Source organism: Oncorhynchus kisutch, linkage group LG5, assembly GCF_002021735.2.
Source record: "Oncorhynchus kisutch isolate 150728-3 linkage group LG5, Okis_V2, whole genome shotgun sequence".
Lineage (NCBI taxonomy): Eukaryota > Metazoa > Chordata > Actinopteri > Salmoniformes > Salmonidae > Oncorhynchus > Oncorhynchus kisutch.
In genome coordinates, this window is record NC_034178.2 from 44,347,407 (window position 1) to 44,371,722 (window position 24,316).

The 24,316-nt window shown below is 43.5% G+C and overlaps 1 protein-coding gene across 3 annotated transcripts in view; it reads left to right on the top strand.

Annotated features, from left to right (window-relative positions):
* LOC109891077 (transcription factor SOX-13-like) overlaps positions 1-24,316 on the top strand; it is a 70,038-nt gene that overhangs the window by 15,302 nt on the left and 30,420 nt on the right. For all 3 annotated transcript variants that reach the window (XM_031825134.1, XM_031825136.1, XM_020483375.2), the window contains 5 exons: positions 20,137-20,356; positions 22,335-22,443; positions 22,894-22,980; positions 23,493-23,665; positions 24,191-24,259. In XM_031825134.1, coding sequence (XP_031680994.1) covers positions 20,138-20,356; positions 22,335-22,443; positions 22,894-22,980; positions 23,493-23,665; positions 24,191-24,259 — 657 coding nt within the window. In that variant the 5' untranslated portion in view covers position 20,137. The remainder of the gene's footprint in view (positions 1-20,136; positions 20,357-22,334; positions 22,444-22,893; positions 22,981-23,492; positions 23,666-24,190; positions 24,260-24,316) is intronic.

Consider the following 24,316-nt stretch of genomic DNA (forward strand, 5'->3'; position numbering starts at 1 on the left):
AATCCCAGTTCTGATGTCCAGAAGCTCTTTTCGGTCACAAGAGACAGTAGCAGCAACATTATGTACAAAATAAGTTATGACCAATGCAAAAAAACCAACAAAATAGCATGGTTGGTTAAGAGCCAATAAAATGTCAGTCCTACCCTCCGGCCCCATTTCCAATTTATGGAAATGACAGCTCGCTCTCTCTCACACTATTTCTCAATACTAAACGTGATATGGGTGGATTTGAGACTCTTGAAGATATATAAACTCTGGAGAGGCTGAGGCACACACATTCACTGTCTTTTCTGTTAGGTTAGATGTGTGTTAGTGTGTAAAGCAGTGCCAATCTTTCAGCTCGCTGTGTTTTAGGGACCACCCGCTGTAGACGTCTGATTGCCGACATTTTCAAGCGATACCTCATGTAGCATCGGTGCCTTCTTTAGAATCACTTGATGTTGTCCTTACTGCGCAAAGAAATCTCCATGACAACGCCTCCGAGCCATGGCCCGCCAGCCTATAAGGCCCTCAGCAAACGGGGACCTATACACGCACGCACACACCCACACCCTTTCTCAGCCACATATGCTCTGTGAACACGTGGGTGACCTAAAGTAGTGGTCCTGAATGGGCCTTAGATACAAAGTGTGCCGAGGCTAAAGGAGACAGGTCATTGTGTGGGCCTGCCCCTTTTGTCTGAGTTAGCCTGAAGGGGTACGGGGGGGTGGGGTTTGGGCAAAAAGAGGCCCTTTATACACATCCTTTCTTCCCCTTCTCTTATTCTTTCTCTTGATTGGGAGTATGTTTTGTCTTTCTTTTCCTTCTCTCTGATAAATGCCACGGTATCCTTTTCTATCCACCACAATACATTGCCTGTTCCTGAGTCTGAGAGAGATGGAGAGAAGATGAAAAGAGGCTGCTTTTTAACCTGCATTTCTGAAAGCAGAAGAAAGGAGCCGCTGTACCAGAGCCAGTCCCTTTCTCTTATTTTATTTAATCTTTTTGTGAAGTGTGATTGTGTCATCAGCCTATTTATATGAAGAGGGGACGCAGAGAAAGAAGAGGGGACGCAGAGAAAGAAGAGGGGACGCAGAGAAAGAAGAGGGGACGCAGAGAAAGAAGAGGGGACGCAGAGAAAGAAGAGGGGACGCAGAGAAAGAAGAGGGGACGCAGAGAAAGAAGAGGGGACGCAGAGAAAGAAGAGGGGACGCAGAGAAAGAAGAGGGGACGCAGAGAAAGAAGAGGGGACGCAGAGAAAGAAGAGGGGACGCAGAGAAAGAAGAGGGGACGCAGAGAAAGAAGAGGGGACGCAGAGAAAGAAGAGGGGACGCAGAGAAAGAAGAGGGGACGCAGAGAAAGAAGAGGGGACGACAAAGAAAGAAGAGGGACGACAAAGAAAGAAGAGGGAGGACAAAGAAAGAAGAGGGAGGACAAAGAAAGAAGAGGGAGGACAAAGAAAGAAGAGGGAGGATGCAAAAGGAGAGGGAGGATGCAAAAGGAGAGCATAGCGTGTTCAAACTGTAGGTTTATATAATTAAAACTGCGAATTGTAACTTTTTGGGCGACCCAACCAAATTCACATAAATGTGAGTTTTAGATCATTCATTGTCATTGAAAACCTGCCTAAGAAGCGGTAGATCTGTTCTATGTGGGTTATTTCTATGCTTCTCGTTCTTACAGTGCATTCGGAAAGTATTCATACCCCTTGACTTTTTCCACATTTTGTTACGTTACAGCCTTACACTAAAATGGATTAAGTTGTTTTTCTACACACAATAGCCCATAATGACAAAGCAAAAACAGGTTTATAGAAATGTTTGCACATTTGTTAAAAATAACAAACTCTTTATTTAACATTTATAAGTATTCAGACCTTTACTCAATACTTTGTTGAAGCACCCGTGGCAGCAATTACAACCTCGACTCTTCTTGGGTATGATGCTACAAGCTTGGCGCACCTATATTTGGGGAGTTTCTCCCATTCTTCTCTGCAGATCCTCAAGCATTGTCAGGTTGGATGGGGAGCGTCGCTGTACAGCTATTTTCAGGTCTCTCCAGAGATGTTCAATCAGGTTAATGTCTGGGCTCTGGTTGGGCCATTCGAGACTTGTCCCGAAGCTACTCCTGCATTGTCTTGGCTGTGTGCTTAGGGTCGTTGTCCTGTTTGAAGGTGAACCTATGCCCCAGTCAGAGGTCCTGAGTGCTCTAGAGCAGGTTTTCATCAAGGAACACTCTGTACTTTGCTCTGTTCCTATTTCCCTCAATCCTGTCTAGTCTCCCAGTCCCTACTGCTGAAAAACATCCCCACAGCATGATGCTGTCACCACCACGCTTCACCGTAATGATAGTGGCAGGTTTCCTCCAGACCTGACACTTGGTATTCAGGACAAAGAGCTCAATCTTGGTTTCATCAGACCAGAAAATCTTGTTTCTCGTGGTCTGAGAGTCCTTTAGGTGCCTTTGGGCAAACTCCAAGAGGGCTGTCGTGCCTTTTACTGAGAAATGGCTTCCGTCTGGCCACTCTACCAAAGGCCTGATTGGTGGAGTGCTGCAGAGATGGTTGTCCTTCTGGAAGGTTCTCCTATCTCTACAGAGGAACTCTGGAGCTCTCTGAGTGGTTCTTGGCCACCTCCCTGACTAAGGCCCTTCTCCCCCGATTGCTCAGTTTGGCCAGGCGGCCAGCTCTAGGAAGAGTCTTGGTGGTTCCAAACTTCTTCCGTTTAAGAATGATGGAGGCCACTGTGTTCTTGGGACCTTTAATGCTGCAGAAATGTGTTGGTACCCTTCCACAGATCTGTGCCCCGACACAATCCTGTCTCAGAGCTCTACGGACAATTTCTTCAACTTCATGGCTTGGTTTTTGCTCTGACATGCACGGTCAACTGTGGGACCTTATATAGACAGGTGTGTGCCTTTCCAAATCATGTCCAATCAATTGAATTTACCACAGGTGGACTCCAATCAAGTTGTAGCAACATCTCAAGGATGATCAATGGAAACAGGATGCACCGGAGCTCAAATTCGAGTTTAATAGCAAAGGGTCTGAATACAAACCTTTTTACTGTCATTATTGGGTATTGTGTGTAGATTGAGATTTAAAAAAATATTTAATACATTTTAGAATAAGGCTGTAACGTAACAAAATGTAGAAAAAGGGAAGTGGTCTGAATACTTTCTGAATGCAATGTAAGTTTAGTCTTGCTTCTTTTACTTTCAGTTTTGTACACCAGCTTTAAACACCTGAAAATATAATATTTTTGATTATGGAAAATGTATTTCACAGCAGTTAGTACAATTATTCTCTATGCTATATTTGCTTGTTTTGAGTCACAAATTGAAATTAGGCAAACTATTCAAATGTTAACAACCAGGAAATGGCAGAGTTATTTCTGCATAGTGCATCTTTAACAAAGTGAACATGTGGCATCAGTGTGCTTTGGGGCCATCCCTGAGCTCCACATGGATTTAAAAATGTTTTTCCCAGTGTATCCTTGAGTTCTCAACACTGCTCTTTTTGATGATATCTGGCCATCAACCACAGAGAACAATACTAATTCAACATCAGCTACCTCTCCTCTGGCGGTATCACACTTTACAACTCCTCACAGCAGGCCTGTGTGTGTGTGTGTGTGTGTGAGAGATTAACTGAATGAATCTGTTGTCTGTGTGAGTGTATTCTGTGGCCAGTGGGTAGCCCCCTGAGTTCGGCCAGGAGGGAGAGGAGAGGAAGGGTAGGAAAGCTTTTGTATGTCTGGCCTTGAGAGCTCAGTTCCTAATGAGACCCATTCAGCAACACAACACAAGAAACCTGCTTCAGACCCTACCCATGCTGAGGCAGAAAGCAAGCGTGTGTATGTGTGGGTACGTGCGTGATAGAGAGAAATGTTGTCCCGCAGAACACTATAAGAGAAACAACCAACCATGCCATCCACAACACTGTATCAGATTGAGTTTCTGTCATCTTGCCAACCCCTCCCTCCATAAAATCTAATATCAAGTTAAGACAGACACACAGCAGGCTTCGCATGTTGGGGTCATCATAACAGACATATATGTATGTGCTGAGTTGTTCTCTCACAACAAGGCTTAGTATACTAAATACCTGACACATGGTCTGGGCCTGAGGCTGTCTATGAGCCAAGGGGGACTGAGAGAGGAACATGGTCCTGGGAACCCATTGTGGATCCAGGTCTTCATCTCAACTCCGTTAATTAGCCCATGTTAAACTATTTGAAATATTCTTGCTAACTATTTTAAAGGGATGGCATTTGTCCTATATTTTTCAGAGAAAATCTCTAAATGAGCGATTCAAAGAGTCTTTCAGTTAATTGGTGGCCTTTTAACGAGCCAGATACTAATTGATGGTCATCTTCAGTGAGATCCAGCATCCACAATGGGGTTGAATCCACAGTGGGGTGGAATCCTTTTCACACATTAATGTTATAGGTCACAGGGGCAAAACCTATATTGATGCAAAGTATTGGATTGTTTGACTCAGAGGCACGGTCGCCATGACTGGAGGTAAACGTGAAGACCAATAGGGGGAGAGGAAGTAAGAGATGGTTAGAGGGACATAGAGAGGGAGGGAGCTAGAGAGACAGAGTTAGTGTTTGAAGGAAACAGAGAGAGTTCAGTCTGCAGCGTGGCTCTGTGCTGAGAAAGAGCCTGCCTGCCTGCCTGCCTGCCTGCTGACAACATGACCTGTTTCTGCTGTGGAGGGATCCTCTTAAGTCTGTAGACCTCCACACCTAAGAGATACCTCTCCTTAACCTTTACTTTTCTCTCTGATTGAGAAATGTAAATGACCGACTGCTTGTTTCTCCAGAGTTGTCATTAACGACTTGCTTGTGACAATATCATGATGTATTGTACTGCATTGTTTAGCTGGTGTGGAAATATAGACATTTCATGGTAAAATTGTTAATGAACAATGACCTTTTTTTGTTTTGTTTGGGATTCAGATGAACCAGCAACACAAAATACAATTTAGCGTGAAGTTATTGCCATTATTACATATTAACAGTAACACCAACTGAAGCATATGACTGTGTAATAAAGTGTTATTAAACATTAGGGAGAGTGAATGGCTCTACAGGGGTTTCATAACTTCATTCCCCCAGGGAAGACCATGGGACTAGAGTCCCACTAAGCGTATGCACCTGTGCTATGGTGCACCTGTTAAGGGTTGTGTCCCAGCCACCGTTCAGGCTTTAATGTTGGCATCGCCAGCCTCACCTGCCACTGTGCCAGGCCCCCGGGCATAAGGGAACCAACCACTCTGGGCTGCAGAATAACTGCAGGTCAACAAGCTATCTTTGCCTGAGCATTTAAACATTCCTTAAGCAGGTTTGATTGTATCCAGCCTGAGATATTTAAAGGCTCAGGACAATTTAACACAACTTTATAAACAGTTTGGAAATGTTTCTTCCAGCAGGAGATGTGTGTCAAGTTAGTTCTGTGTTTGAGTGTCTCTCTCTCTACCCAGAGGAGTCCCTGCAGAGCTTTTGTCTATAGAGCTGTCAGTCTCAAGAGTTCACTTGATCAGCCATTGTGTGCTGTTATGATACTGGCTCAGTGCTCTCTCTAAAAGCCCCCCCCGGTCCCCTTCAGACCAGGTTTGGAAAACGACACTGAGCAAACTAAAGATGGAGGGAGAACAACCGAATGCCTTTGCATTGCAGATGCCACGGGGTGAGATGTTGGGTTTACAAGTTACAACATGTTTGGTAACTGAATCTTTTGTGTCGACTTTTTAGTGCCTCATGGGAAGAGTTCGATTTCAGAGGTGTCACAGCTCAGATTCAGTGCTGATCTTATCTCTGAGGTTTAGACATGCTCCCTCCCTTTCCTCCATCCGCTTTCATCCTTCCTCCTTTCCTAGAAGTAATCACTGATCTGAACATGACTGGAATGGTGAACGCAATGTAGTGGAAGTGGCTTTCACCCGTTTCAGAGTTTCCATTCCATTTGAACTTCACTACAACAGTCTTGGAGAAGTATTTTGTTGCTGTACTTTAGAAAAATGCTAACTCTGTTTAACTGCAATACTGTCCTAAATGTATGTAAATGTTTTTAATTGTTCCTTTTAAATACGTTCTCCAGTTTAGTCGTGTATGATGTCATGACAGTCCCAAGCTACTGCATTTACCAGTAGTTCAGCTGACTGCAGCCTATCATAACACAGCATAGTTTTAGGACTACCATAGACCTGACCACAGATAACCTATGAGCCATGTTAATTTAATTTGAAGTCTGAGAAATTATGCCTAATTGATTGCACCTACATTTTAAATTATAGGATTCATATCATCTTCAATAAATATAGTACCCAACATCTGATTTGGAACATCATTATTCCTAACAACAGGTAAAACATGAGGAATCCAATAAAATGATCAAATGCCACCCATGGACCCCACTACAACTCACGCCAATCCAGTGGCGGTCGGTGCCGTTTATGATGAGGGAGGAGGATTTTAGAGATGTTATTTCTATTACGGCGTATTGGATGACTGTCATTCATATTTCATTCAACCAGTTCAACGTAACATCCCATAGGTTTAGGCTACTACATGATACTCAAATGTTCCCTATACCCATCATGAGGTTGCTACAACCAAGCCTATGAATAAACGTTTACAAAGTAGTTGCACACAGGTCGAGAATTTGAAGTGACAGACAGTGAGTGACACATGGCCTAACAGTGACCCATACAATTTCCCCTTGCACAATCATTAGTCCAACAGCTGCAAACGAGAGTTTAAATTGGACAAATTCAGGTATGTTTATCCCCATTTCGTTCTGTTATCTTCCGTTTTAAGAAATATTTTTCTACAGAATCGTAATGAATAAACCCCTGATCACACGTAAAGACAGGTTACTTGCATAGCAGCCACGTTGTATTCCCTTCTCTCCTCCCCTTACCTTTTCCCTTTACTTGTGGACTTCAATGCACAACACATCAGCTGTATGTGACCAGGCAAAAAAACTTTCCAAGCCAAACCATATCAAAACCGCTACACACAGCCTACATCGTTGTTGCCATATTAGCTAAAGTAACGTCATAGTCAACATAGCTAACAGAACTAAGGAGTTAGTAAACCTGCTTCAATCATGCAGTAACGTTTAGTTTAAAGTCAGTAAGAAGTTTAGCAGTTACACCGTGAGGCCCCGGTGGCAATAAATTAGTAAAACAAAACCTAGCTAGCTATCTTTGCTAGCTGCCTTTGCTAGCTAAGTTTTTTTTTTTTAAGTAAGTGAAACTGAAAGTTAAAAAATGACTCTCTCTTGCTTCTCCTTTATTTTTGAGTCAAACACTCACCACATTGTATGCACTGCAGTGCTAGCTAGATGTAGCTTATGCTTTCAGTACTAGATTCATTCTCTGATCCTTTGATTGGGTGGACAACATATCAGTTCATGCTGCAAAAGCTCTGATTTGGTTTGAGGACATCCTCCGGAAGTTGTCATAGTTACTGTGTAAGTCTATGGAAGGGGGTGAGAGCCATGAGCCTTCTAGGTTTTGTATTTAAGTCAATGTACCCAGAGGAGGACGGAAGCTAGCTGTCCTCCGGCTACACAATGGTGCTACCCTAAAGAGTGTTGTTGAGGTTACTGTAGACCTTCATTGCAAAACAGTGTGTTTTAATCAATTATTTGGTGACATAAAACTATACTAAAAGTATTAATCTAAAAAGGATTTATTTTAAATGTTTTAGAATTTTTATTTTTATGAAATTCACTGAGGAGAATGGTCCTCCCCTTCCTCCTCTGAGGAGCCTCCACTGTGCCACTCTCACCCCAACAACCAGTATACCGTATCAGTTCTCTGTCTGACAAGTAGTATGGAGCTGCTGCTTATAGTATTGCTTTTTCATCCTATGTAATGTAGTCCCTGTGAATCTGGTGATGTTTTTCCCCCTGCTAGTCTTATCTTTCTAACTACATCAATTATTTCAGAACAATCTGAGATGGTGGGTGTCATGGCTTGCTGAAATGACATGTAACAATTTATTCAAATCGCACTACAATTCTACATGGGAGGCCCGAGACGAGGCAAGCCCAAGCATTGTCTGAGCTCTTATGCTACAGCATTGTTTAACTCTCTAAGATTAGATATGGACCCCGGACCTCAACCCCAGATAACCTCCACACACACCTTAGTGCAAACCAGGCTGTCAGCAGGTCTGTAACTCAATCAGATTCATTCTGCCTTTGTGTCCATGGACACAGAGAGAGGGGTGACCAGTTATATGGTCAGGTGCTGCAAAGAAGGACCTAGAAAAACTGCAGCTAGCCCAGAACAGAGCGGCATGTCTTGCTCTTCACTGTGTTCAGAGGGCTAATATCAATACTATGAATCAAATACATTTATAAAGCCCCTTTTTAGATCAGCAGTTGTCACAAAGTGTTTATACAGAAAGCGAGCCTAAAACCCCATAGAGCAAGCAATGCAGATGTAGAAGCACGGTGGCTAGCAAAACCTCCCTAGAAAGGCTGGAATCTAAGAATAAACCTAGAGAGGAACCAGGCTCTGAGGGGTGGTCATTCCTCTTCTGGCTGGGCCGTGTGGCGATTATAAGAGTACATGGCCATTAAGGCCAGATCAATCTTCAAGATGTTCATAGATGATCAGCAGGGTCAAATAATAATCACAGTGGTTGTAGAGGGTGCAACAGGTCAGCACCTCGGGAGTAATTGTCAGTTGACTTTTCATAACTGAGCATTCAGAGGTTGAGACAGTAGGTGCAGAGTAGCATGAACTACACAGGTCAGGGTTCCATAGCTGCAGGCAGAACAGCAGAAACTGGATCAGTAGCACATCCGGTGAACAGATCGGGATTGCATGCCAGTCTCTCTTGGCTCAAAGTAGAGGAAAGGCTGACTGCATTACTTCTTGTTTTTAGAAGCATCATTAATTTGTTGAAAATTCCAAATAGTTTGCACAGTCAACTTACACACAGCACTGACACACACTTACCCCACCAGACATGCCACCAGGAGTCTTTTCACAGTCTCCAAATCCAGAACAAATTCAAGAAAACGTACAGTTTTATATAGATCAAGATTCTCCAACTGGCGGCCTGCAGGTGGTTTTATTTTGCCCCCAGAGTTTTCTGTGCAAATTCATTGTTGGACATGACTGTAAAAACACCAGGAAATTAGCTCCAAGTGATCTAAATCTGTTCCCAACTATTCCCACACATAATAGAAAGACTATACAAATGTAATCAAGGTTTGAAATTATTGTTTTAGTCAAATATTATATCTGTTTGGGCTTCTACAATTATCCGCACAAGAAAAGATTGACCCGCAGCTGAATCTAGTTGGTGATCCCTGATTTAGAGCCATGATTACAACAAGATGGTGCCGGAGAACAAGGTTCACGTTTTACATAACTAATTGTGTTTTTTTGTGTGTTTGTAACTTATTTTGTACATAATGTTGCTGCTACTGTCTCTTTTGATCGAAAAAAACTTCTGGACATCAGAACTGAAATTACTCACCACGGACTGGCACAATCTTTTTTTTCTTTTGACGAGTCTGACGTGAATGATATACTGCTTTCCAGGGAACAGGCCCAGAACAGGCCCGTCATTTGCATGACAAGAAGGCGGTGAAAAAGGGCCCAGAGAACGGTCTGTCTTCTGAGAATTCGTATGCGACTGAATAAACCCCCAATTCCTTCCATTCTGCTTGCTAACGTGGAGTCTTTTTGGAAATAAATTGATGACCGACGCGGAAGATTAAACTACCAACGGGACATTAACAACTGTAATATGTTCTGCTTCACGGAGTCATGGCTGAACGATGACATTATCAACATACAGCTGGCTGGTTATACGCTGTATACGCTGTATCGGCAGGACAGAACAGCGGCGTCTGGTAAGACATGGGGTGGCGGACTCTGTATTTTTGTAAATGAGAGTTGTAAATGACAGTTGGTGCACGATATCTAAGGAAGTCTCAAGGTTTTGCTCGCTTGAGGTAGAGTATCTCATGATAAGCTGTAGACCACACTATTTACCAAATAGTTTTCATCTGTATTTTTCGTAGCTGTCTACATACCACCACAGACTGATGCAGGCACTAAGACTGCACGGAATGCACTGCATTCCGCCATAAGCAAACAGGAAAACGCTCATCCATAGGCACTCCTAGTAGCCGGGAACTTTAATGCAGGGAAACTTAAATCCGTCTTACCAAATTTCTATCATCATGTTAAATGTGCAACCAGATGAAAAAACAACTCTAGACCACTTTTACTCCACACACAGAGACGCATACCAAAGCTCTCCCTCGCCCTCCATTTGGAAAATCTGACCATAATTCTATCTTCCTGATTCCTGCTTACAAGCAAAAATGAAAGCAGGATCACCAGTGACTCGATAAATAAAAAAGTGGTCAGCAAATGCTGAACTACAGGACTGTTTTGCTAGCACAGACTGGAATATGTTCCGGGATTCCTCCGATGGCATTGAGGAGTACACCACATCAGTAATTGCCTTCATCAATAAGTGCATCGACGACGTCCTCCCCACAGTGACCATACGTACATACCCCAACCAGAAGCCATGGATTACAGGCAACATCTGCACTGAGCTGAAGGGTAGAGCTTCCACTTTCAAGGACGCTGACCCGGAAGCTTCAAAGAAATCCTTCTATGCCCTCTGACGAACCATCAAACAGGCAAAGCGTCAATACAGGACTAAGATCGAATTGTACTACACCAGCTCTGACGCTCATCGGATGTGGCAGGGCTTGCAAACTACAAAGGGAAGCACAGCCGAGAGCTGCCCAGTGACACGAGCCTCCCAGATGAGCTAAACTACTTCTATGCTCGCTTCGAGGCAAATGACACTGAAACATGCATGAGAGCACAAGCTGTTCCGGAAGACTGTATGATCACGCTTTCCTCAGCGAATGTGAGTAAGACCTTTAAACAGGTCAACGTTCGGATTACCAGTACGTGTAATGCGATCATGCGCTGACAAACTGGCAAGTGTCTTTACTGACATTTTCAACCTCTCCCTGTCCGAGTCTGGAATACCAACATGGTTTAAGCAGACCACCATAGTCCCTGTGCCCAAGAACACCAAGGTAACCTGCCTAAATGACTACCGACCCGTAGCACTCACATCTGTAGCCATGAAGTGCTTTGAAACGTTGGTCATGGCTCACATCAACACCATTATCCCAGAAACCCTAGACCCACTCCAATTTGCATACCGCCCTAACAGATCCACAGATTATGCAATCTCTATTGCTCTCCACACTGCCCTTTCCCACCTATGTGAGAATGCTATTCAAAAGGAAAAAAGGAACACCTATGTGAGAATGCTATTCAATGACCTACAGCTCAGCGTTCCACACCATAGTGCCCGCAAAGCTCATCAACAGGCTAAGGACCCTGGGACTGAACACCTCCCTCTTCAACTGGATCCTGGACTTCCTGACGGGCCGCCCCCCAGGTGGTAAGGGTATGTAACAACACATCTGCCACACTGATCCTCAACACAGGGGCCCCTCCTCAGGGGTGCATGCTCAGTCCCCTCCTGTACTCCCTGTTCACTCATGACTGCATGGCCAGGCATGACTCCAACACCATCATTAAGTTTGCCGATGACACAACAGTGGTAGGCCTGATCAACGACGAAATAGTCTATTTCGTGGCCAGGTCTCTGACCTGCATGGGTCCTCAGATCCAAAAAGTTCTACAGCTGCACCATCGAGAGCATTACTGCCTGGTATGGCAAATGCTCTGCCTCTGACCGCAAGGCACTACAGAGGGTAGTGCGTATGGCCCAGTACATCACTAGGGCCAAGCTTCCTGCCATCCAGGACCTCTACACCAGGTGGTGTCGGAGGAAGGCCCTAAAAATTGACAGACTCCAGCAACCCTAGTCATAGACTGTTCTCTCTGCTACCGCACGGCAAACGGTACCGGAGCACCAAGTCTAGGTCCAAGAGGCTTCTAAACAGATTCTATCCCCAAGCCATAAGACTCCTGAACATCTAATCAAATGGCTACCCGGACTATTTGCATTGCCCCCCCCCCCCCCCCCCCCCCTCCCTACACAGCTGCTACTCTCTGTTATTATCATCTATACATGGTCACTTTAATAACTCTACCTACATATTACCTCAACTAACTGTTGCTCCCGCACATTGACTCTGTACACAGGTGGGTATCGGTACAGTCTCGCTATTGTTATTTTACTGCTGCTCTTTAATTACTTGTTACTTTTAATTCTTATTCTTACTTGTATTTTTTTAAACTGTATTGTTGGTTAGGGGGTCGTAAGTAAGCATTTCACTGTAAGGTCTACACCTGTTGTATTCGGTGCATGTGACTAATACAATTTGATTTTGATTGCATGTAACTCCCTTCCATCTCAGATTGCTCAAGTGAACAGCAAACCTGGTTTTAAAAAACAGATAAAGCAACACCTCACTACGCCTCTCCCCTGTTTACACAGATATGTTGTGTGTATGTACTGATATGTTGGCTGTGTGATGTTTAAAATGTATGTTGTTCTGTCCTTGATGTTCTTGTCTATTAATGTTCTGTATTATTTCATGTTTTTTGTGGACCCTAGGAATAGTAGCTGCTGCTATCGCAACAGTTGATGGGATCATAATAAAATACCCCCAAAAAACACTCTCTCACTTCCTGCCACCAACACCCCCTACAGAGAAAAAGCATCACTCCTTAAGGATCACTCATTACGAACAGTCAAATGAACAGAGTATTTGAGGTGAAGGGCTTTGAGGTGTGCAGAGGGAGGGGATTTGAGTGGATTGTAAAGGTTGTTGTCACAGGCATTATTGCCCATCCTCGATGTTCAGGAAGTTCAGACTTTATCAGACTTTATCATCCCCCCGCCCCCTCATATATCCACCCTATGGCTTGTAATCTGTGGTGTTGAGAACTAGAGTTCCCCGTCCAACACATTAAAAGCTCTGTAAAGCCATTGGTGAATGTATTAGGTCGCTCTCTCTCTCTACTCACTCACACTCTCACTCAATTCAATTCAAGGGCTTTATTGGCATGGGAAACATGTGTTAACATTGCCAAAGGTAGATAATATATAAAGTGAATATATAAAGTGAAATAAACAAAAATTAACAGTAAACATCACACATACAGAAGTTTCAAAACAATAAAGACATATATACAGTGTTTTAACAATGTACAAATGGTAAAGGACACAAGATAAAATAAATAAGCATAGATATGGGTTGTATTTACAATGGTGTGTGTTCTTCACTGGTTACCCTTTTCTCATGGCAACAGGTCACAAATCTTGCTGCTGTGAAGGCACACTGTGGAATTTCACCCAGTAGATATGGGAGTTTTTCAAAATTGGATTTGTTTTCGAATTCTTTGTGGATCTGTGTAATCTGAGGGAAATATGTCTCTAATATGGTCATACATTGGGCAGGAGGTTAGGAAGTGCAGCTCAGTTTCCACCTCATTTTGTGGGCAGTGAGCACATAGCCTGTCTTCTCTTGAGAGCCATGTCTGCCTACGACGGCCTTTCTCAATAGCAAGTCTATGCTCACTGAGTCTGTACATAGTCAAAGCTTTCCTTAATTTTGGGTCAGTCACAGTGGTCAGGTATTCTGCCGCTGTGTACTCTCTGTGTAGGGCCAAATAGCATTCTAGTTTGCTCTGTTTTTTTGTTAATTCTTTCCAATGTGTCAAGTAATTATCTTTTTGTTTTCTCATGATTTGGTTGGGTCTAATTGTGCTGCTGTCCTGGGGCTCTGTAGGGTGTGTTTGTGTTTGTGAACAGAGCCCCAGGACCAGCTTGCTTAGGGGACTCTTCTCCAGGTTCATCTCTCTGTAGGTTATGGCTTTGTTGTGGAAGGTTTGGGAATCGCTTCCTTTTAGGTGGTTATAGAATTTAACGGCTCTTTTCTGGATTTTGATAATTAGTGGGTATCGGCCTAATTCTGCTCTGCATGCATTATTTGGTGTTCTACGTTGTACACGGAGGATATTTTTGCAGAATTCTGCGTGCAGAGTCTCAATTTGGTGTTTGTCCCATTTTGTGAAGTCTTGGTTGGTGAGCGGACCCCAGACCTCACAACCATAAAGGGCAATGGGCTCTATGACTGATTCAAGTATTTTTAGCCAAATCCTAATTGGTATGTTGAAATTTATGTTCCTTTTGATGGCATAGAATGCCCTTCTTGCCTTGTCTCTCAGATCGTTCACAGCTTTGGAAGTTACCTGTGGCGCTGATGTTAAAGATGGAATTTGTATTTGTGGTCCTGGTGACTGGACCTTTTTTGGAACACCATTATTTTGGTCTTACTGAGATTTACTGTCAGGGCCCAGGTCTGACAGAATCTGTGCATAAGATCTAGGTGCTGCTGTAGGCCGTCCTTGGTTGGTGACAGAAGCACTCTCTCACTCTCAGGTTTAGAGCCTTGGCTTCTGGCAGGCAGGTGGCTTTGTGTAGAGACATAATGTGAAAGGGGGAATGGGGGGGACCTCTAATCACTATGCACTCTGCATTTTCCCCTCTGTTCCCGGGTCGGTCGGCACATTCCGCTGGCATTGTTATCTGCACTGTTTCCTGCAGCCCGCGGCTTTTGTCCGTCTCTCGCCCATTGTCCCGGCTTCCTTTGTTCCCTCCGTCTAACAATGGCTTTTGTCTCACACACACACACACACACACACACACACACACACACATACACATACACATACACATACACACATACATACATCACGTCATTAAAACTCGTTTTTCAACCACTCCACACATTTCTTGTTAACAAACTATAGTTTTGGCAAGTCAGTTAGGACATCTACTTTGTGCATGACACAAGTCATTTTTCCAACAATTGTTTACAGAGATTATTTCACTTATAATTCACTGTATCACAATTCCAGTGGGTCAGAAGTTAACAAACACTGAGTTGGAAAATTCCAGAAAATGTCATTGAATTAGAAGCTTCCGATAGGCTAATTGACATAATTTGAGTCAATTGGAGGTGTACATGTGGATGTATTTCAAGGCCTACCTTCAAACTCAGTGCCTCTTTGCTTGACATCATGGGAAAATCAAATCAAAACATTTCAGCCAAGACCTCAGGGAAAAACAATTGTAGACCTCCACAAGTCTGGTTCATCCTTCGGAGCAATTTCCAAACGCCTGAAGGTACCACGTTCATCTGTACAAACAATAGTACGCAAGTATTAACACCATGGGAACACGCAGCCGTCATACTGCTCAGGAATGTCTCCTGAAGATGAGCGTACTTTGGTGCGAAAAGTGCAAATCAATCCCAGAACAGCAGCAAAGGACCTTGTGAAGATGCTGGAGGAAACGGGTACAAAAACATCTATATCCACAGTAAAACGAATCCTATATTGACACAATCTGAAAGGCCGCTCAGCAAGGAAGAAGCCACTGCTCCAAAACTACCATAAAAAAGCTAGAAAAAAGGGTTTGCATCTGCACAAGGGGAAAAAGATTGTACTTTTTGGAGAAATGTCCTATGGTTTGATGAAACAAAAATAGAACTGTTTGGCCATAATGCCCATCATTATGTTTGGAGGAAAAAGGGGGAGGCTTGCAAGCCAAAGAATACTATCCCAACCGTGAAGCACGGGGGTGGCAGCATCATGTTGTAGGTGGTATTTGCTGCAGGAGGGTCTGGTATACTTCACAAAATAGATGGCATCATGAGACAGGAGAATTATGTGGATATATTGAAGCAACATCTTAAGACATCAGTCAGGAAGTTAAAGCTTGGTCTCAAATGGGTGTTCCAAATGGGCAATGACCCCAAGCATACTTCCAAAGTTGTAGCAAAATGTCTTAAGGACAACAAAGTCAAGGTATTGGAGTGGCCATCACAAAGCCCTGACCTCAATCCTATAGCAAATGTGTGGGCAGAACTGAAAAAGCGTGTGCGAGCAAGGAGGCCTACAAACCTGACTAAGTTACATCAGCTCTATCAGGAGGAATGGCCCCAACCTGTTGTGGAAGACTACACAAAACGTTTGAACAAAGTTAAGCATTTTGAAGGCAATTCTACCAAATACTAATTGAGTGTATGTAAACTTCTGATCCACTGGGAATCTAATGAAAGAAATAAAAGCTGAAATAAATCTCTCTACTAATATTCTGACATTTCATATTCTTAAAATAGTGGTGATCCTAACTGACCTAAGACAGGGAATCTTTATTTGGAATTTAGGAATTTAGAAAAACTGAGTTTAAATATATTTGGCTAAGGTGTGTGTGAACTTCCAACTTCAACTGTATATACAGTACCAGTCAATTTTGGGGACACCTACACATTCAATGGTTTTTCTTTATTTAGACTATTTTCCACATTGTAGAATAATAGTGAAGACATCAACAATATGAGAACACATATGAAAGCATGTAGTAACCAAGTGTTAGAGTGTTAAACAAATCTAAATCTATTTTAGATTTGAGATTCTTCAAAGTAGCCACCCTTTGCCTTGATGACAGCTTTGCCAACTCTTGGCATTCTCTCATCCAGCTTCATGAGGTAGTCACCTGGAATGCATTTCAATTAACAGGTGTGCCTTGTTAAAAATGTATTTGTGGAATTTCTTTCCTTAATGCGTTTGAGCCAATCAGTTGTGTTGTGACAAGGTAGGGGTGGTATACAGAAGATAGCCCTATTTGGTAAAAGACCAAGTCCATGTTAAGCAAAGAGAAGCGAGAGTCCATCAGCACTATGATGAAACTGGCTCTCGTGAGGACCGCCACAGGAAAGGAAGACCCAGAGTTACATCTGCTGCAGAGGATAAGTTCATTAGAGTTACCAGCCTCAGAAATTGCAGTCCAGATGAATGCTTCACAGAGTTCAAGTGACAGACACAGCTCAACATCAACTGTTCAGAGGAGACTGTGTGAATCAGGCCTTAATGTTCGAATTGCTGCAAAGAAACCACTACACCAATCATAAAAAGAGACTTGCATGGACCAAGAAACACGAACAATGGACAGTGTAAATCTGTCCTTTGGTCTGATGAGTCCATATTTGAGATTTCTGGATCCAACTGCTGTGTCTTTGTGAGATGCAGAGTAGATGAATATGTGGTTCCCACCATGAAGCATAGAGGAGCATGTGTGAGGGTGCGTTGCTGGTGACACTGTCTGATTTATTTAGAATTCAAGGCACACTTAACCAGCATGGCTACCACAGCATTCTTCAGTAATACGCCATCCAATCTGGTTTACGCTTAGTCCCACTATCATTTGTTTTTCAACAGGACAATGACCCAAAACACACCTCCAGACTGTGTAAGGTCTATTTGAACAAGAAGGAGAGTGATGGAGTTCTGCATCAGATGACCTGGCCTCCATAATCACCTGACCTCAACACAACTGAGATGGTTTGGGATGAGCTGGACCGCAGAGTGAAGGAAAATCAGCCAACAATTGCTCAGCATATGTGGGAACGCCTTCAAGACTGTTGGAAAAGCATTCCTCATGAAGCTGGTCGAGAGAATGCCAAGTGTGTGCAAAGCTGTCAAGGCAAAGGGTGGCTACTTTGAAGAATCTCAAATATTAAATATATTTTTGATTTGTTTAACACTTTTTTTGGTTACTACTTTCCTTCATGTTTTTGAGCCAATCAGTGGTGTTGTGACAAGTTTGGGTTGGTATACAGAAAATAGCGCTATTTGGTAAAATACCAGGTCCATGTTATGGCAAGAACAGCTCAAATAAGCAAAGAGAGAGTGCCAAGACTGCAAAGCTGTCATCAAGGCAAAGTGTGGCTACTTTGAAGAATCTAAAATATATTTTGATTTATTTAACACTTTTTTTGGTTACTACGTGATTCCATATGTGTTAATTGATAGTTTAGATTTATTCACTATTATTATACAATTTAGGAAATAGTAAAAATAAAGAAAAACCCTTGAATGAAATTTTTGACTGGTACTGTATACAGTGGGGCAAAAAAATATTTAGTCAGCCACCAATTGTGCAAGATCTCCCACTTAAAAAGATGAGAGGCCTGTAATTTTCATCATAGGTACACTTCAACTATGACAGACAAAATGAGAAAAAAAATCCAGAAAATCACATTTGTAGGATTTTAATGAATTTATTTGCAAATTATTGTCGAAAATAAGTATTTGGTCACCTACAAACAAGCAAGATTTCTGGCTCTCACAGACCTAACTTCTTCTTTGTCCTCCACTCGTTACCTGTATTAATGGAACCTGTTTGAACTTGTTATCAGTATAAAAGACACCTGTCCACAACCTCAAACAGTCACACTCCAAACTCCACTATGGCCAAGACCAAAGAGCTGTCAAAGGACACCAGAAACAAAATTGTAGACCTGCACCAGGCTGGGAAGACTGAATCTTCAATAGGTAAGCAGCTTGGTTTGAAGAAATCAACTGTGGGAGCAATTATTAGGAAATGGAATACATACAAGACCACTGATAATCTCCCTCGATCTGGGGCTCCACGCAAGATCTCACCCCGTGGGGTCAAATGATCACAAGAACGGTGAGCAAAAATCCCAGAACCACACGGGGGGACCTAGTGAATGACCTGCAGAGAGCTGGGACCAAAATAACAAAGCCTACCATCAGTAACACACTACGCCGCCAGGGACTCAAATCCTGCAGTGCCAGACGTGTCCCCCTGCTTAAGCCAGTACATGTCCAGGCCCGTCTGAAGTTTGCCAGAGAGCATTTGGATGATCCAGAAGAAGATTGGGAGAATGTCATATGGTCAGATGAAACCAAAATATAACTTTTTGGTAAAAAACTAAACTCGTCGTGTTTGGAGGACAAAGAATGCTGAGTTGCACCCAAAGAACACCATACCTACTGTGAAGCAGGGGTGTGGAAACATCATGCTTTGGGGCTGTTTTCCTGCAAACGGACCAGGACGACAGATCCGTGTAAAGGAAAGAATGAATGGGGCCATGTATCGTGAGATTTTGAGTGAAAACCTCCTTCCATCAGCAAGGGCATTGAAGATGAAACGTGGCTGGGTCTTTCAGCATGACAATGATCCCAAACACACCGCCCGGGCAACGAAGGAGTGGCTTCGTAAGAAGCATTTCAAAGTCCTGGAGTGGCCTAGCCAGTCTCCAGATCTCAACCCCATAGAAAATCTTTGGAGGGAGTTGGAAGTCCGTGTTGCCCAGCAACAGCCCCAAAACATCACTGCTCTAGAGGAGATCTGCATGGAGGAATGGGCCAAAATACCAGCAACAGTGTGTGAAAACCTTGTGAAGACTTACAGAAAACGTTTGACCTCTGTCATTGCTAACAAAGGGTATATAACAAAGTTTTGAGAAACTTTTGTTAATGACCAAATACTTATTTTCCACCATAATTTGCAAATAAATTCATAAAAAATCCTACAATGTGATTTTCTGGATTTATTTTCTCATTTTGTCTGTCATAGTTGAAGTGTACCTATGATGAAAATGACAGGCCTCATCTTTTTAAGTGGGAGAACTTGCACAATTGGTGGCTGACTAAATACTTTTTTGTCCCACTGTATATGTGCACTTTTCGCCCTGTGTGTTCTGTTTGTTTTGTTCTCCTGTTTGTTTTGTTCTCCTGTCTGGCGTGCTTTCTTTCCTCCTGCAGCGGAGGAGGGGAAAAAACACAGCTGAAGTCTGAGAATTTTAGAGTTCATTAAGGTTCAACCTCTCTCTCTCTCTCTCTCTCTCTCTAGCTGCTCTCTCCACCTGACTACACTCATCTCTCTCTTTCTGTCTTTTGTTTCTTTCCCTCTTTATGCTTGTGGGTGTGTATGTGTGATGTGCAGTCTTTACCTTGTCATGATTAACTTTCCCTGACACCTACAATGTCTCCCAGACTAGAAGCTAGGATTTCAAGCTAAAGGTACAGTTGTGTTTATTCACAGTATGTCCTCTGTTCCCTATGCAAAGCAGTGGCCATATACACACCCACACCTAAAGTTCAGAGACCCAGAGATAGTCACACCTGGAAAGGCTTTTGGCCTCATTACAGCTATTACAGACAGATAAAGGTGATCACACTCTGTGTGTGTGTGTGTGTGTGGTCAGTTCCAGATGTGCAGTAAAGTTAATGCAGTAATGGACTACCTATTCACCTGTACTATTATTCACTCTTTTCCCTTTTCCCAACAGAATGGTTGAGCCCAGTCCCCCAGCGTTGCATCTCCATGCCAATGGTGATGTCAGCATGGTGGGCATTGGTGTGAAGCAGGAGGAGGAGGAGTCTGGAGGGGAAGGGGGAGGAGTCAAAGCTGAGCCGCGCTCCTCTCCTGCCTGTGATTGGTCAGGGCATCAGCCAATAGCGAGACCGGAGTCTAGACAGCTGACTCCTCCCCTCTCCCGCTCACCCTCAGTAAGAGAGAAACTCCTCCCATTTCTATATTTTAATATATTATTTTGTTTATCTAGGTGTGCTGTTCACCCTGTTAGTCCCCACCTATACAGTTGTGGCCAAAAGTTTTGAGAATGACACAAATATTAATTTTCACAAAGTCTGCTGCCTCAGTTTGTATGATGGCAATTTGCATATACTCCAGAATGTTATGAAGAGTGATCAGATGAATTGCAATTAATTGCAAAGTCCCTTTTTGCCATGCAAATGAACTGAATCCCCCAAAAAACATTTCCACTGCATTTCAGCCCCGCCACAAAAGGACCAGCTGACATCATATCAGTGATTCTCTTGTTAACACAGGTGTGAGTGTTGACGAGGACAAGGCTGGAGATCACTCTGTCATGCTGATTGAGTTCGAGTAACAGACTGGAAGCTTCAAAAGGAGGGTGGTGCTTGGAGTCATTGTTCTTTCTCTGTCAACCATGGTTACCTGCAAGGAAACACGTGCCGTCATCATTGCTTGCACAAAAAGGGCTTCACAGGCAAGGATATTGCTGCCAGTAAGATTGCACCTTAATCAACCATTTATCGGATCATCAAGAACTTCATGGAGAGCGGTTCAATTGTTGTGAAGAAGGCTTCAGGGCGCCCAAGAAAGTCCAGCAAGCGCCAGGACCGTCTCCTAAAGTTGATTCAGCTGCGGGATCGTGGCACCAACAGTACAGAGCTTGCTCAAGAATGGCAGCAGGCAGGTGTGAGTGCATCTGCACTCACAGTGAGGCGAAGACTTTTGGAGGATGGCCTGGTGTCAAGAAGGGCAGCAAAGAAGCCACTTCTCTTCAGGGAAAACATCAGGGACAGACTGATATTCTGCAAAAGGTACAGGGATTGGACTGCTGAGGACTGGGGTAAAGTCATTCGGTCTGATGAATCCCCTTTCCGATTGTTTGGGGCATCCGGAAAAAAGCTTGTCCGGAGAAGACAAGGTGAGCGCTACCATCAGTCCTGTGTCATGCCAACAGTAAAGCATCCTGAGACTATTCATGTGTGGGGTTGCATCTCAGCCAAGGTAGTGGGCTCACTCACAATTTTGCCTAAGAACACAGCCATGAATAAAGAATGGTACCAACACATCCTCCGAGAGCAACTTCTCCCAACCATCCAGGAACAGTTTGGTGACGAACAATTCCTTTTCCAGCATGATGGAGCACCTTGCCATAAGGCAAAAGTGATAACTAAGTGGCTCGGGGAACAAAACATCGATATTTTGGGTCCATGGCCAGGAAACTCCCCAGAACTTAATCCCATTGAGAACTTGTGGTCAATCCTCAAGAGCCGGGTGGACAAACAAAAACCCACAAATTCTGACAAACTCCAAGCATTGATTATACAAGAATGGGCTGCCACCAGTCAGGCAGGATGTGGCCCAGAAGTTAATTGACAGCATGCCAGGGAGGATTGCAGAGGTCTTGAAAAAGAAGGGTCAACACTGCAAATACTGACTCTTTGCATCAACTTCATGTAATTGTCAATAAAAGCCGTTGACACTTATGAAATGCTTGTAATTATACTTCCGTATTCCATAGTAATATCTGACAAAAATATCTAAAGACACTGAAGCAGCAAACTTTGGAAATTAATATTTGTGTCATTCTCAAAACCTTTGGCCACGACTGTAGACACTTACACAGATCAGGTTGTAGTATGCTTATCAAAGGCTGGCTTGCTACAGTTTGTTAGCTTTCTAAACGCACAGCCAGACAGTAGGATTGTTGAGCGTCTGCCGGATGAGAGTACTTAGCACCTCTCAACAGATTGCTTGCCGTAATTTGCAAAACAAGTTTAAACCAGTTCTGCATATAGAAATGGGCAAAAATGATGGCCGTCAGTCGCTCAGCAAGTGAACAAATGGCGATTGAACAGCCCCCTTCTGTACAGACTGACAATTGTTCTGGTAAGTTTTCTCCTTAACCCTGTTTTTCCCTGTCCTTGGTAGGAGGGCTCTCTGGGTAAGGAACAGTTTCAGAGTCCTGTGGGGATGAAGGGGGGCAACAGGGGGTCCGACCACCGACCAGAGGGACACAAGCAGCCCACTGTCAGCGAAGGTATGGTACACCTCGTCAGCTCCCCAGTGTAATATGTTTCTAATCATTACATTGCTCTTTGGAGATCTCTCCTGAACATTGATAGAGGTAAATGTGAAGGATTTTCAGTGGATCACATTAAGACTGAGGAGGCTAGATGAGTTTACCTTAGCTCTCAGTATGCTCAAGTTTGTGCTCCTAATCATTGGCTACAGGATTACATTGAATTTCTAATGTCTGTTTTTCTTATTTGAGAGAGTTTGCACAATGTACTTTCCTATTGAAATCCTTAAAGTAGCAGACCTTGAGATTTGTTTTGAAATATTGATTCAAACGCATGTGTGAACTCACACACTCACTCACTCAACATGCACGCACCCCAGACACATGCACACACCATTTAACTCTGTCTGTTCATATAATATGGCGACTGAACAACAAAGTAAAAACTCATCCATGTCCTGTTGGCAGTCATGCCCACCATAGAGAAGCTGCTGAGTGTCGACTGGAGGGAGAGACTTCTGGACAAGAGCTTCCTGGGAGGCAATCACTTGAAAGGTGAGCTCTGACCCCTCATCTTTACCTCTTTACCTCTCATCCTTTTACCCCTGACCCCTTTTCTGCTAATCCCTGACCCGTCATCTATACCGCTCACCCCTGACTGGCCCATCAGTGCTCTGTCTTACCTGTCTGTCTCTCTGCCTGCCTGTCTCTATATCGAATGGTCTCTATGTATAATCCTGTTTGTACTCATCTCTCTCTAACCACAGTTTTTATGAGTGTAAAGTCATGCCATATAAAAAAATCACGACAAGTGTGATGGAAACAGAAAGTGGCCGTACAATTTTATAAATGTGGCCAGACAATTTGTTTGTTATATTGTGTGGTCCTTCCAATTCGATTTGGAAAAGCATGCACAGTTTAGGCTACAGGATGGTGAAAGCGCACGTGATGAGCTTGATGCTCCTTTCCAATAAAATCTAGGGTCTTAATTTGTATGCTAGTGACATGATTAGTGCTTAGCTGCCAATTTAACAAATAAAAATGATATTGCGCTCTTGCTCTTTCAGGCACTCCAGAGTCTTTGGCAGAGAAGGAGCTGCAGTTGTTGTTGATGATCAACCAGCTGAGTGGTCTGAGGGAGCAGCTGCTGGGAGCCCACTCTGAGCAGAGGAACATGGCCACCCTGCTGTTGGAGAAACAACAGCAGCAGATGGAGCTGGCCAGACAGCAGCAGGAACAGGTGATCCTGACCTTTGACCCCTAATACACACACTTTTAGTTTTTATTTAACCTTTATTTAACTAGGCAAGTCAGTTAAGATTTTTTGTTTGTTACAATGATGGCCTACCCCGGCCAAACCCTGACGACGCTGGGCCAATTGTGCGCAGCCCTATGGGACTCCCAATCACGGCCGGATGTGATACAGCCTAGATTCGAACCAGAGACTATAGTGACGCCTCTTGCACTGAGGTGCAGTGCCTTAGACCACTATGCCACTTGGGAGGCCACTGACCCCTAACCTGGGTTTACCTGGTCTTACCTGAGTGTACCTGGGCTAGACTATATGTTTTTAATGGGCATGTTCCTCCACCCAGACGTTGCTGATTCATGCCATATCTTAAAACGCCTCGATAGGTATTTTGTAACTAATCATATGTTATAGTAATCTGTCAGTCGGTGACAGTCTGACGTGGCACCCAACCATTGGTTAAAGCATGTAACATCTGAGCAGAGGAAGACAACAAATGTGTGTGGTTTATTTCAGATCGCCAAACAGCAGCAGCAGCTGATCCAGCAGCAGCACAAAATCAACCTGCTTCAGCAGCAGATCCAGGTGAGTCCTTTATGCTATTTTTATAACATCATTTTGAAGTAACTTTGGGTTAACTCT